This window comes from Melanerpes formicivorus, unplaced genomic scaffold, assembly GCF_026170545.1.
Source record: "Melanerpes formicivorus ecotype bairdi unplaced genomic scaffold, bMelFor1.0.p_v2 SCAF_22, whole genome shotgun sequence".
Classification (NCBI taxonomy): Eukaryota; Metazoa; Chordata; class Aves; order Piciformes; family Picidae; genus Melanerpes; species Melanerpes formicivorus.
In genome coordinates this window covers 9228699-9242669 of record NW_027142374.1, presented here as the reverse complement: position 1 = coordinate 9242669, position 13971 = coordinate 9228699, and the positions used below count along the sequence as shown (strand labels likewise).

General features: G+C 38.7%; 1 protein-coding gene across 5 annotated transcripts in view; it reads right to left on the bottom strand.

Annotated features, from left to right (window-relative positions):
• The window catches only part of TENM1 (teneurin transmembrane protein 1), an 876004-nt gene that overhangs the window by 248877 nt on the left and 613156 nt on the right, over window positions 1-13971 (bottom strand). For all 5 annotated transcript variants that reach the window (XM_068152080.1, XM_068152079.1, XM_068152082.1 and 2 more), the window contains one exon: window positions 2015-2293. In XM_068152080.1, coding sequence (XP_068008181.1) covers window positions 2015-2231 — 217 coding nt within the window. In that variant the 5' untranslated portion in view covers window positions 2232-2293. The remainder of the gene's footprint in view (window positions 1-2014; window positions 2294-13971) is intronic.

Genomic DNA, 13971 nt, shown 5'->3' with positions numbered 1-13971 from the left:
TATGAATGTGGATATCGAGCCTCATTCTGCAGTTTCAGGGCATACAAGACTATTACTTCCTAGAAGAAAAATAACAATGCTCATAAAACAGAAGATCTGCCAATTCAATCTCTCATAAAAATTAATTTGAATGAAAAAATTTGGGGCATGTATTTCCAGCAACACCATCTTACAACATGAGTGTAAAATACCTGTTCACTTGTGCAAGCATAAATCTGATTCCTAACAGGTCAGTCCTGTGTAAGTGAGGTAAATTCATGCCTGACAACTTCCTGCAGAAACACACACTAATTTGATAATTTCTCCAAAATTATTAATGCAATTGCTTTCAGAGGCACTGTTCTGGAAGAATAAATTCAACCTATGACACACAGGCTGGTTTCTTATGCCTACAATAGAATGACTGCAACCCTTATACATGTGTCTGAGCCAGTGATGCTACAGCTAACAGGAATGCCAAGTGCAGCAAGGCTTTGCAAATACAGGGAGTTTTTCAGAGGTCAGTGCAGAGGTTATGCTTTCATAGCCTGAGTTATCAGTAATGAGGTAGTTGCTTTAAGTAGATCTACAAGTACATTTATGCCATCTCCGGTTACCCCAGTACAGTCATATCTTAAGTTACCCAAACTCTCACAGCATGTTCAACAACAAGTAATTTAAAAAGAATCAAAGTAAAGTTTTCTATGCAGTACTGTCTTGATATCTGTTCATGGCCTTTTCATGTCCAGTTTTGCAGCTCGTTGGAGGGAATACATGTATGTGGATTAAGGCTACCTCTGGCAGGTAGGTATTATTGCTCCCATGAATTCTAGGTACTTTCAGATAACATCAGTGTTACAAAAGGAACTTGATGCAGAATATCTGCAGTAAACTCAAAAAGGCTGTAAAAGTGATGGAGCACAGCTATTCTAATTTTTGCATTAATTTACACATCAGAGGAGACAAGTCTTCCAGCTTCAAAAAGTCTTTTTTTTTTTTTTCCTCTTGTGAAAAAATAAGCTATTTTGATATTCAGATTGGAGAAGGCTTTCTTGAGTGAGTGGTGAGGGACTGGTTTGCTTTGTTTGAAGAATATTTTCTTTGGGTTTTTTTTGTGTGTGTTTGTTTGGTTGTTTTTTTTATAGTAAGTATCTAAATTTTTAGCTCAGAAGCATTGGCCACACTATAATGGATCAATGCAACCACATCTCTGAAGAGCAGAGAGTGACTGCCCCAGCTGCTATTTAGGACAGGACTCTTGCCACTTCTGACATGCACTTTGATACCTGCTTCATGATCCTGCACAAATTTATGACAGATTTAAAGAACAGAAAAGCCACTTGTCTGTACAAATCGTGCTAAAATCCACCACATGGGATTCTACAGACAGCACTCTTTCAGGGAATGCTGCTTGTCTCCTTCCATTTCTTTAGTCTTTAGCCAAACAGAAGCTTTTGCTCATCTTAGCTCAACCATCATAAGCTCTCAAATATTTGTCCTAGACTTCTGACTGTGTAATGCAAAAGGCTAAAAAACCCTTAACTGATGACTTTTTTGTCATAAGACACTAATGATCTTCAGTACATGACTTGCTTATTTGCATGATTAGAAGCTTTTTTAAGAAAACAGTTGCATCTGAATTAATTCACAGCCTTTGTGAGCACACACAGAGATAGTCTACATCAACACTGATATTATACCAAAAGGTACACAACACACAAAGGTAGTAAATACATAGTCAACGTTAGTGAGAGGAGTAGCTACTACTAAAGCAATACTTATCTATAGTTACCTGGTGATGGTCTCCAGAATACCAGTCAGTCCAGCCTGCTAGAAAAGCAATTTCACTTAAAAAGACCCTAATTAAATCCCTAAATTTCTGATACTATGGTATGACTAAATATAGGTTAAAAGTGAATTATCTTCACAAGTCTTTAAAAACAAGTGTGTGTTTGTCTGCTGAGAAAATTATATTGTTTCATAGTAAGTAATCAGAAAGTAATAACCATAATTAGGAGATAAATAAACAATTTACCTTGTGTGGGCTGGTCGATGTTTTTCCTTTTTCTGCTATGACTGTTGTAATTAAGTCTTAGCTCTTGGCTATACTCGTTCAGAGTTTCTCTTGAGTCATAAGATTGCCTTTGCTTTCCCCCATCTTCACTTTCATCTGAAGAACTTGTGTAAGTTAAATCCACTTCATGTTTAACTTTTGACAGCGGCTGGTAGGGTTTGCAGTCCATCTGCTCCATCTCTGATTAAATAGGCTCAAAGTCATGAAAACAAGCAACTGGAACTCCTTAAGGAAATACTCCTAGAAAAAAACAACAAACATACACAAATAACAATAATTTATCATATATCTCCTACATAAGCTTAACTCACAAAGACCCAATTTTATTTTCAGGTTGGTTACATTTTATTACCAATACTGTAATCCAGGAAAGAATCTGACCATGTCTTATCTTACTATTTTACTTTTCTAAAATAAAATTAAGAAAAAAAAAAAACAAGAGAGAGAGAGAGAAAGAGAGAGAAAGCCAAATCTTAAGCACTCTCCCCAGACCAGGCAATAACCCTGCCTTATGTACAAAATACATTTCAAGACATACATTTGGTATTAAAACCAAGATGGAACAGTTACTTCTTCTCTAGAGGGACACATATCCATCTTAAGTGGAAGAACATATTACATCTCCTAAAACAAGAAGCCAAGAAAACAAAGTTCACTCTTCTAAAGTATTTTTCTGTAATTTAAATTATACTTAATCCAGAGTAACAGACTTCACACTATAGAAAACCACCAGACTTAGTACAAATGAAAACACACCACACGGTTACTCCTCAAGAGCATACGATGGTTCATTTTCCTTTTAGCCTGTGTGGACATTGCAAGAGGAAGAAACTTCTACCCTGCAGTACAACCTCCTGCCTAAACTCATACCAACATGGGGGGCTATACTGACCCTCAAGGCAACCTTCCAAACTGCAGCTTGCATTTTTGCACATACCCAAAATGACTTTCAAATCCAGTATCATTAAGTGGGTTGCAGCCACACACATAACTAGTGCGTTTGCCCTGTAGCCTTCCCTTCATAAAGCTGTTTCGATCATTAATTCTAACTCTGTGACAAAATAACAGGGGTTGTGGCACACCTTCCACAGCAGCACACCTTCCACAGCAGCACACCTTCCACAGCAGCACACCTTCCACAGCAGCACACCTTCCACAGCAGCACACCTTCCACAGCAGCACACCTTCCACAGCAGCACACCTTCCACAGCAGCACACCTTCCACAGCAGCACACCTTCCACAGCAGCACACCTTCCACAGCAGCACACCTTCCACAGCAGCACACCTTCCACAGCAGCACACCTTCCACAGCAGCACACCTTCCACAGCAGCACACCTTCCACAGCAGCACACCTTCCACAAACAGAACTTTGGTAAAATAAATTTGGGTTTGGTTTTTCGAGATTAACAGACTGAGAAAGAGAAATGGAACAGAAAAAGGGAGCTGTGAATATTATTGCTGGAAGACCAAAACCATAGAAGCTAAAAGAGATGTTGCTTAATTAAAAAGCAATTGCTCACAGCTTCTTAAGGATTTTAAGGTCAGGCAGCAGAGGGAAGTATGTTTAATACCCAGTTTGATATCAGCCCATCGTTCATGTGCAACAAGGACTTTTAACCCCATATATTGCCAGCTAGGAGCATACAATATCAATCTTCAAAAGCAACCACAGAAAAAGTGAAAACACACAAAAGGTAAACATAAAAAAACCCCACAGAAAGCACTTCCTGTTAGGGGGCTGTAAAGGCTTCTATCATACTAGTGGAAGAAGAAAACCCAGGCCCACAGAAGTGATGGATGGATGGATGGCAGGGTGGGAAATAGACCACAACAGCAGAAAGTTAACACTATGGAGTGCATGCTTTCTCTTTCCCACATTTTCCTACATTGTTTTGCTTGAAACACAAAATCTCAGTTTCATCCAGTCATTTAACCTGAGATGGAATAGCTCTTCAGAAACAAACAGCACCTGGATAATGAGCATTAAAAATAAATAAATAAATTAAAATAAGCAGTTCACATAATCTACTCAACAAACTGGGCCTGAAAGCACTAAAGTCAATAAAAAACCTCTTCAAGGGAGAGGACTAAAAAGAATAACTAAGGAGCTGTCAGTCTGTCTGAGACCAAGGCAAGCTGACAGGTGTGTCTTGGGGCTTCAGGAATGAGCATGAGTTTTTGTGCTCTGGATTGATTGCACCACATCGAGTTGGTTTCAAGATGCTCCTGTAGACAAGTTACTAATAAGCACTATTCACTTCTCAAAAGCTATTTGCCTAAGCAATTTACTGTTATTTGCCAACATTGCCTATTGTTGCCTATGAAGTTCAGTACTTATTTGATAAGCTGTTTTAACAGCCTGATCTGCCACAGAATAAGCAAAGGTGCTGTGACTTACAAGAACAGTGCTGGCTTAAAGGATTACCTGATGACTCTGTAGAAATGGTTACTGACAGGAAAAAGCCTTCCTATACATCCTTTCTGACAGAACAAATGGAGAGGATGCTACAAAAGACAGAGGAAAATGAGGAGAAATTAAGGGCCTCTACCAAGAAGATGCAGTAGACCAGAAATAAATTTTGCCATGAAGGCACCAATTGCAAACAGGCTCATGGTAAATCTCACTTCCCAAAGTACAAAACAATGAACCTGACAAATTTAGCTCATTAATGGAAAAATTGAGAGTATGCTTATGCACCTTGACTCACAGAGAACAAGAAATACACTGGAGTTACTCCTAAAAGATAACCTTTGCTGCACATCTATTTGGTGGGAAGTTTCAGTGGTGACTTTGGTGTGCTTTTTGAAAACAAGTAACAAAAATTTATTGTTTGTTGCATAAATTTGCTCAGAGATCTGTAAAACTCTGGTTGCAGAAAACCACCTACTTAAAGAATTACATTTTCTCTTTCAAAACAAGGTTTGATAACTGAAGTCTCTGCCTTTTGGGAGAACAGTTTGTAGCAGAAATGTATTTAATGATACTAAATCAAATTATATATTTATATATTAAATTCTAGTATAGTAAACAAACCTCAACTTCCTTCCACACATGGATTGAACTTGAGCTTCCATTATTTTTCTTTAGTGCATTAGTGTCTCACAAGCTCTCAGCTACTTGGCCTGACATGAAAGCAGGTGATAAATCTTTTGCAAAAGCTGGAAAAATACTTCATAAAATTTCTCATGAAAAAAATACTATTATGAATCAGGAATATATGATTGAAACCAGATCAAATCTTCAAGCTTTTCTACAGTAAGAGATTCAGTTAAATTTAACAAATGACGATCTGTTATAACTGGAAGTTAAACACTGACAATCAAACACTTTAGCACTATTTCATATTTTGTTTGGGAAAAGGCAATCCAATAAGCAACTCAAAATGCTGGAATAGGGCAGGACTAAAGAGAATATTGCCTGTGTGTTTACACAAGTGATTTCAAATAGCTGGCCTTCAAGTAACTAAGAAAAACATCCAGACGATCAATATCAAGTTGACCTTGTCAGCAAAATGATAAAGTCTCATAAAAGCTTACAGCGCCTGTAAGTGACCTTTGTGTGAGTGTTTTGATGTTCTCTTCCTCACCTTAAATAGCACTTTTTTGACCTTTCTATCACTGTTCTGTCATTAAAGGGTTTCACAAAATACTTTAGAAAAAATATAAAATACATAAGTAGTGTATGCATACTATACATATAAGTGCAGGGTCCTGCATCTGGGTCGAGGCAATCCCAGGCACAAATACAGGCTGGGCAGTGACTGGCTGGAAAGTAGCCCTGAGGAGAGAGACTTGGGGGTGCTGGTGGACAAAAAGCTCAACAGGAGCTCTCAGTGTGCACTTGCAGCCCGCAAAGCCAATCAGATCCTGGGCTGCATCAGGAGAAGTGTGGCTAGCAGGTCGAGGGAGGTGATCCTCCCCCTCTACTCAGCCCTGGTGAGACCCCACCTGGAGTACTGTGTCCAGTTCTGGAGCCCCTATTACAAGAGGGATCTGGAGGTGCTGGAACGTGTCCAGAGAAGGGCCACAAGGATGATCAGAGGGCTGGAGCACCTCTCCTATGAGGACAGACTGAAGGAGTTGGGGTTGTTCAGTCTGCAGAAGAGAAGGCTCCGAGGTGACCTAATTGTGGCCTTCCAGTATCTGAAGGGGGCCTACAGGAAGGCTGGGGAAGGACTTCTCAGGATCTCAGGTAGTGACAGGACTAGGGGGAATGGAATGAAGCTGGAGGTGGGGAGATTCAGGCTAGATGTGAGGAGAAGGTTCTTCACCATGAGAGTGGTGAAGCACTGGAATGGGTTGTCCAGGGAGGTGGTTGAGGCCCTGTCCCTGGGGGTGTTTAAGAGCAGGCTGGACGAGGCTCTGTCCAGCCTGATCTGGTGTGGGGTGTCCCTGCCCATGGCAGGGGGGTTGGAACTAGATGATCCGTGTGGTCCCTTCCAACCCTGAATGAAACTATGAAACTATAAATACATGAAATATATATATAGGCACTAAACAGCAAGCAATCCTTGATCATACTTTAAAACCAGTATTAAGCAGAGTTTATAGTTAGGTTTGCAGAAGAAAATGCAACTAATTTTTTTTTTTTTAATTTGCAAAAGAGCAAAAGTCAAAAAGCTCCATTTCCATTTGTTGAGAAAGCACCTTTTAAGCAATAGAATGAATACAGATATGTACAGGAATTTATAGTTTTAATGTATGATTTATGTCACTCCTAAAATGTAAGTTGTAAGTGTTATTAGAAACTATTTTCACATCAAAACTCTCTTAACATCAGCCACCTAATTTTCTTGTTCTGCTCAGATCAGAATCCTGCTTGCACTGGGGCACACTAACATTGGATAACTGGCTTATGAGAGAGCCTGCCGTGAGGCTGTTTTCAGAGCATGTATCCAGCAACAGGTATTTGCTGTAGGAGTTTATACTGCAGAAAGGCTCTGTACTCAATATATTGATGCGACAGAGATCACTTTATTTAATAGCTCTTTGCAGAAATTCTTATGAGGCTGCTCTGAGAGGGTGCCCATTTAATGAGCAAATTTCCATACTGATTACTCACCATTAATCCCATCAAATCACCAGTGACGTGCTCAACTGGTTACCAGTAAGTCAAGACATATTTAAAGTGGTTGTGATATGGATGATAATATATATCACACCCTAAACAGAGTCCCCCAGAAGTATACAAGAATAAAAATGCCAAGAACTGTAGTCTTTAACCTCAACTAAGCATTATCTCCAATACTCAGATATTCCAAAATACATAAAATTAAAATCAATTGTAGTTACAGTGCTAAAATATAACCAGGAAACAGCCCTTGTCTGCAGATATTAAAAACCCGGATTCAGAAGGCATCCTCCTGCAATCCCATTTTTCATTCTCAATCAACTACCAAACCCCAGCTCCACATTTGCTCAGTTCTCTCCTGTATTCTTTTTCTTTCAACATATATCCTTATCTGAAAGCTCCCACTTGCTTATTACCTTTTCAGACCACTGGTTTCTGAAAATGAACTACTAAGCAGGTATTTCAGCTATGGATTGCTGAAGGCAAAAAGAACAGCACCTTTGTTCTTTAGTCTTTTCTGAAATACAAAACTGTAAAATATGAAAGGCAAAACAAAGCAGACAATCCTGATTTAAACCTTTGAAAAATGTGATACCAACCACAACCAAAAGGAAAAAAAAAAGGAAAAATATTCTGACCTTGTACATACCTTCACAACTATATCCCTCAAATATTTGTTTAGATAGTCTTATTTCTGTTCTAGTTCATCTTTAAAGTTCTCTGTTTTACAGAACAGTCATACCCAGTGAGAAAGATACCAGCTGAGCAGCAGTAGAGCAGGGACAAATTATGTTTCTAGATGATGCATGGAATTAGATAGCACCATGAAGAAACACAAAGTCTGTGAGATGGAAGCAGATAGTACTTGCCACTGGGAGGTAACAACCTCCTTCTAAAACCAAGAAGAGTAATGGAAAGCAATCCCTAGAAGAGTGGCTGAGAAAAGAAAAGAAAACAAAAAAGAAAAACTCAAGAAGCAACATTCACAAGAACATTTTCTGTGGCTCATAAAACATCAGCAGATTTCAGAAGACAGCATAATGAAGTATGGAGCACTAGGTACAGCATGCCCAGCATATCTCTGTATGAGTGAGACTGAAATACTGAGATACTGTGTTATTGCTGCAAGTGGACTATGTAGTACCTCTTAGGAAGAGCTGATGTACAGATAAAAGAAAACAATGTGAGGTTTTACATATCTTTCTAAACTAGAGATGTAAATGCAAAATGCAGGTTTCAGGGCCATTCCATGGGTTCACCACACTGCCCAGAGGATGTGTTGTTTTTCACCTCGGGAGGGATTGCACTTGCCCATACATTTATAACTGTCATTGTGATAGATGTGACCGTATTAAAGTTCATTTTCACATTTAATGATTAGTCAGTCTAATTTGATTCTAGTACACACAGTAATTCCAAGTATTGCCTATTAAATCCAAAGTTTCAGAGAGAAAGCACCACAGAATAAATGTTAAAGAAAGTCAGGTTGTTGCAGTATTTTGTGGCATATGGCAAGACTGAAAGTGAGCAGGAAAACATACGTTATGTCAGCTACTCAACTGTGATACAGAATTCTTGGCCAACACGTGCCCTTCACTTTACTTGGAAAATTGCCACTGACTGTAAAAATCACACAATTCCCTAATGTTTCTTTTGGAAACCCATAATTTGGTGAACATAAGTAATGGAGATTCAAGCACAATAGATCATGCTCTACTGCTGTGGGACAAAGTAGATCCCTGCTTCAGGGTGATAAATCCTGGACAGTTTCAGAACACCTCCTAAATTCTAAGTCTTTCTGAAGAATTGTACTCTAAGAAATACAGTTCCTAATTATATTGCAGGGTAACTCCTGCTGTGGACTTTTAATTTCAAATAATAAAAACACTGTGAAAAGTATCCTGGTGTCTCAACACTTCAACTAGGAATCCTGCAGAACATGGAAAAGTCTGGGCTTAAGTAAAACTAGCCAAGGGTTTCACATCTACAGATCTGGTACAGAACACATGGGCACATCATCTAATGCCTTAACAACAAAATTCCTAACCGTATGGCAGGGACAATATAGGGAAAGAGGTGAAGGAAATGTGGCCTATATAAGACTGTAGGTTGAGACTGCAGGATCAATATTCCCATGTGGATCTCAGAAGCTGTTTTTACACTCCAGGAAAGATGTATGGTCAAAGATGTGTTTTTTTCAGTTAAGGACCTCATAAAAAGAGAACAGAATTGAACAAAGGGATGTTCCCTCTCACAATGAAGTATGCCTGGGACAATTAAGCTTCCCCCAACAGTACAGGACTTTTCCAAAACATACCAGGCACTCTGCTGTAGTAAATATACCCAGATGCAATGTTAAAATGAATGGTATTGCAAGCTCAGGTTGCTTTCCACCATTATGATTACTGCTTTGCTGAAAGGAGTGTAATTTTACATTTTAAAACCCTTAAATTAGGGACTCCAATTAGTAACCAAGTTCTGTGAAAATACAGTTTAATCTTAGAGCTCTTCTACACTAAAGAGGTAAACAATACCTCACTGGGGTTTTATATATATCCACTACAGAAGTGCTATCATTTACCTAACAATATAGTACAATAGTGAAGCACACACCTACTTATGTGTATGCACAGAGGAAAAAAGGAATCTTCAATTCATCTAGGAGTGAGCAAGCACTGTCCTTTGGATGGTATGCTGGTTTAAAAGGCATCAACACATAACAAGCATCAAATTCATTCATATGTGACAAGGAAACTGAATCGTGCTTTGGCTATTTGTTGACAAGGCAAATTGTACAGCCATCAAATTGAGATAATTATTGCTGTGTCTCTCTTCCAACTGTGTGCTTAATTAAGAAGACCCAGTAAGACCTAATTAGCAACAATGTAATTTTTAAAATCCAATTTAGTTGCTCAGAGATTACAAAAAATTGAAAATAACATGTTCCATTTAGATGTTATTAATTTGGGGGGATACCAATTTCAGTTTTGTAACACAATAAGGTTAGCACATGAGAATAATGCACAACACATCAATACCACGGAACATCTTAAGAACAGTTCAGGTATTAGATTGTCACGGACACTGGGATGCTTTGGCAACGGCCTTTAAAAACTTCCAGCAGACAATTTTGTCTCCATTTCACTTTTCCTGTTTCTAATTTGAATAAAGGTAGAAATCTTTACTGAACAAATTAGATTTATTTACTAGTGTATGTATGGACTACCAAGGCATTAGAACAGGTCTAAGTACCATCACTCTTGATAAGACAAAACATTTGATCAGTTGGCATCACAAAGTCACTTTAACCTTAATCTTCTGGTTTTATTCTCCTAAGACAGATCCCAAAGGATATTTTCACAGATCTCGGGGGGCCTTGGCATTTTCTTTCCTACTTTCAAAACTGAAGAACTGCACCTAACAAAAAATACATAAGACCAAACACTGACACCAGCTCACCACCATGCTAATGGGACATATTATCTTAAATATTTTCAGAATCTCTCCAGTATTGTCCACTCCTCAGCTCTGCTGTGGCTTTTTCACAGATTTATGACCTTTTGGGGTTCATTTGTTTTTTGCTACAACTTCTAGGATTTCTAGAAGCAGCATTGATTCAGCAACATGTTTATTTCCAGTACAGGCTCAAAATGTTGGTGCACTTACAGTAGGCATATGATCTATAGTTTCATGGCTGGCAGGTATACAGGTATTCAAACAAGTTATCACAGCAGTGTGGAAGGGCTTTTAGGAAGCCACCATTATTTACTACACAGTGAATTTTTCAGGGTTTTTTCCCCCAAATACTTTTCTTAACTTTTGCTCTCCTAACTCTAGCAAGAAATACATCCATTATTATGCAGTTTTGACATCACCTACTAAGTTAAAAAGCCTTTCAGGCATTTGAAGTACTTTTTGCAAGAAGACCCGAGTACTGCCTGACCACAAGAGCAACACCTGCATTACCTTCATTTGAAGTCACTCAGGTTGCTATTTGTGTGCCTGACACCATCATGACTGAGAACTGATCTCACTGTTCCTTTTCTTCTTGCTTTGATGACTGTCAATGTATTCAGTGTCTTCAAGTGCCATTGTTCTGACAAGCAGACCCTCCCCATGGACTTGTACTATACCTTGTGACTCCGAGAACTGCTATTATTTGAGCTGGTGTCAGATTGATTTTCTTTCTGTTCATGATAGTGCTATGATCTTGCAGGGTTGAAATTACTGCTGGTCTATGCCTTGATACTACCCCTTGAGAACTACCTTGTATCAGCATGTCACCTATGAAAAGGTACATCTGAATCCTTGGAGATCTTTCTAGTGGAACCTTTGATCTCATTTCAATAGAAAATCCTTTGTAATGGATGTTTGCTAGAAATTCTTCTGCTTCTGTACCAAGTGTCTTCTGTAGTGCAAACTGGAGGTATATTATGCATCTGCCCATTTTTACCAGTCTGTGGAAGCCTTCTTGGCAGAGATTAAAATTCTCTATCCACAACCTTAGGGTTTTCACAAATGGATGATACCATTTTCTTTAGAACTCCACAAAGACTGTACTGGTTGTGGTGGCACTGAAGAGTAGAAATATTTCCTAGCATTATGCCTAAAGGCTCACCTACAAAAAGGAAGTGCAACAGACTAAATCACACATGTGGAATAATAATCTTTTATAACAGGGCCTTCTTTCAGTTGGAACAGGGAATAATTTCCTCTTGTTTAAGTGTTATTCACATTTTCATATTCTGCATATTGGCATCACAGGCAGGTTTTGCACTCTCTTTACAAGTAGCCTCTTGTCAATGTCTTTGTGAGCAATCTTCCCATATAAATGTAGAATCTCTTCTGCAAAAATACACTAACAGTTACAGAATTGGTTGGCAAAGACCTTGAGGATCATCAAATCCAACCATTAACCAGACAGAATTCTTTAAATGTAAAATCAGTGCCTAACACAGCAAATTCAGTTGAAATCTTATTTTCAAAGTCAGCGTCTGAAATCTTAATGTATTTTATTTTTTCCCCCTTTGCTGACTGAGCTAATGTAGATAAGCTAATTATTTTCATGTGTGCTTTCCTGCATGGTGGCAAAGAGAAGACAGGCATGGGGATTCAGCCATATTTGTTATGGCATTATAAAGAACTTGGCCATTTAGTTCCATACTAATGGACAGCTCCATACTAAGAAAAACTTTTCACTTAGATACAAAAATAGTAAATTAATTCAGACAGTGATTTAATGTTCAACATGCATTTGTTCAAATATGAAGAAAAAAAACCAAAGAAATAACCCCCCAAAAACCCCCAAGAGCAACTGTACTGAAGGACATGCAGGTTTTGATGTATTAAAATAAATTCTTACTTTTCTAGAAACTAATCATTTCTACTCAAAAATATTTCTTAGAAGCAAGCGATAGCTGTATTTAGTAAACTATTACTACATAAAGCACCTTCTCTATAGGACCTTTCATCAATCCTAGGCAGGATAAGAACCTGTTTCAATGAGGAGTTACTGACCAATTCCTGTTTGCCCATGTCATCTCTCAGTCTAAGTGCTTCTGGTACACATACTGTCCTTTCTCCTAATTTAGCTACCACTGTTGACAGGCATTTTCAGGAGTACTGTAAGAGGAGCTGAAACAATTTCTTTGGAAACTGGCATTCTGCAATAACCAATTCCAATTAAAAAGCAGATACGAGTTGGCTGCAATTGGTTCTTCCTACCAATCAAGAATCTAAACAGAGGTGCCTAAGAAATCAAGTGGTCATACTCTCCTGTCTAAGAGCAGAAAGAAAGATGAAACTTCAGAAGGAAATCAACAACCTCTGTATCCCCAATGACTACCAAGGGAGACCAGGATGACTGCAGCCCTACCTTAGGTACATAGTCTAGGAGTAATTAAACTGTGCCACACTTGATTTCTTAAAAAAGTTTTCAAAACTCTGAATGTTTTAAGTCCTTGCATGATATACCTGATAGATTGTTATCACTACCACCACTCTGCTAAAGCACTTGGCAAGAATAATTCTACTTAACTCCTGTGCAATGACTCCATTTAGCTCATCTCCCTTTCTTCAGCTGCAAATTCATAGCAAGAAGACATAGGACGAAACTGAAGTATGTGGCTCTTGCCTGCTGTTTTTTTACACACAAATATACACAATCTATCTATACCAGCTCTATTAAAAGTATAAAAAAATCAGAATCATTATCCCTGCCTTAATATTAGGATGTGTTGTTGTCTTGATGAGTAATATGTCCTCAGGGACACTGTGTGTATAACAATTCGGCTCATGTTAATTCTATTTACATGGGGAGCACTGTAGTAGACATTTAATGTGAAGCTGTGCTTCTTTCACAAGTAAGAAAAATGTCACTTTCCTTTCCCAAAGCACCAAAAGGCTCCTTTTACTGTCACAGAACACAATTATATGTTAGGGCTCTGCTGTCTCTTTCCAGGCAACAAGACAAGAAAATGACCTTTCTTTAACCTACAGTTGAATTGCATTATGCTGGGTTCAGTGGATACCCCTGTTCATATTCCCTGGTATCAAGTGTCTCCTTACTGAGGCCGAGATGGGCACCTGCCTTTCACATCTGCTACTGCTTTCATTTTTGCCAAAAAACTTGCTTTCATTTGAGGAGGGATGTTAACACTCATCCCACATTTCATACCCTGGTTTGTACCTGAAAACACCACGAACTGCAGGGAGACTACCAGCAGAATCTGGTTACTGCTGCTCCATCTTGCCCCATCACACAATCATGAAAAAGGCAAGGAAGCAATCGGCCACACACACACTCAATGACTGTGTCATGCTGCGGTCTCGTGCAGAATAACAAC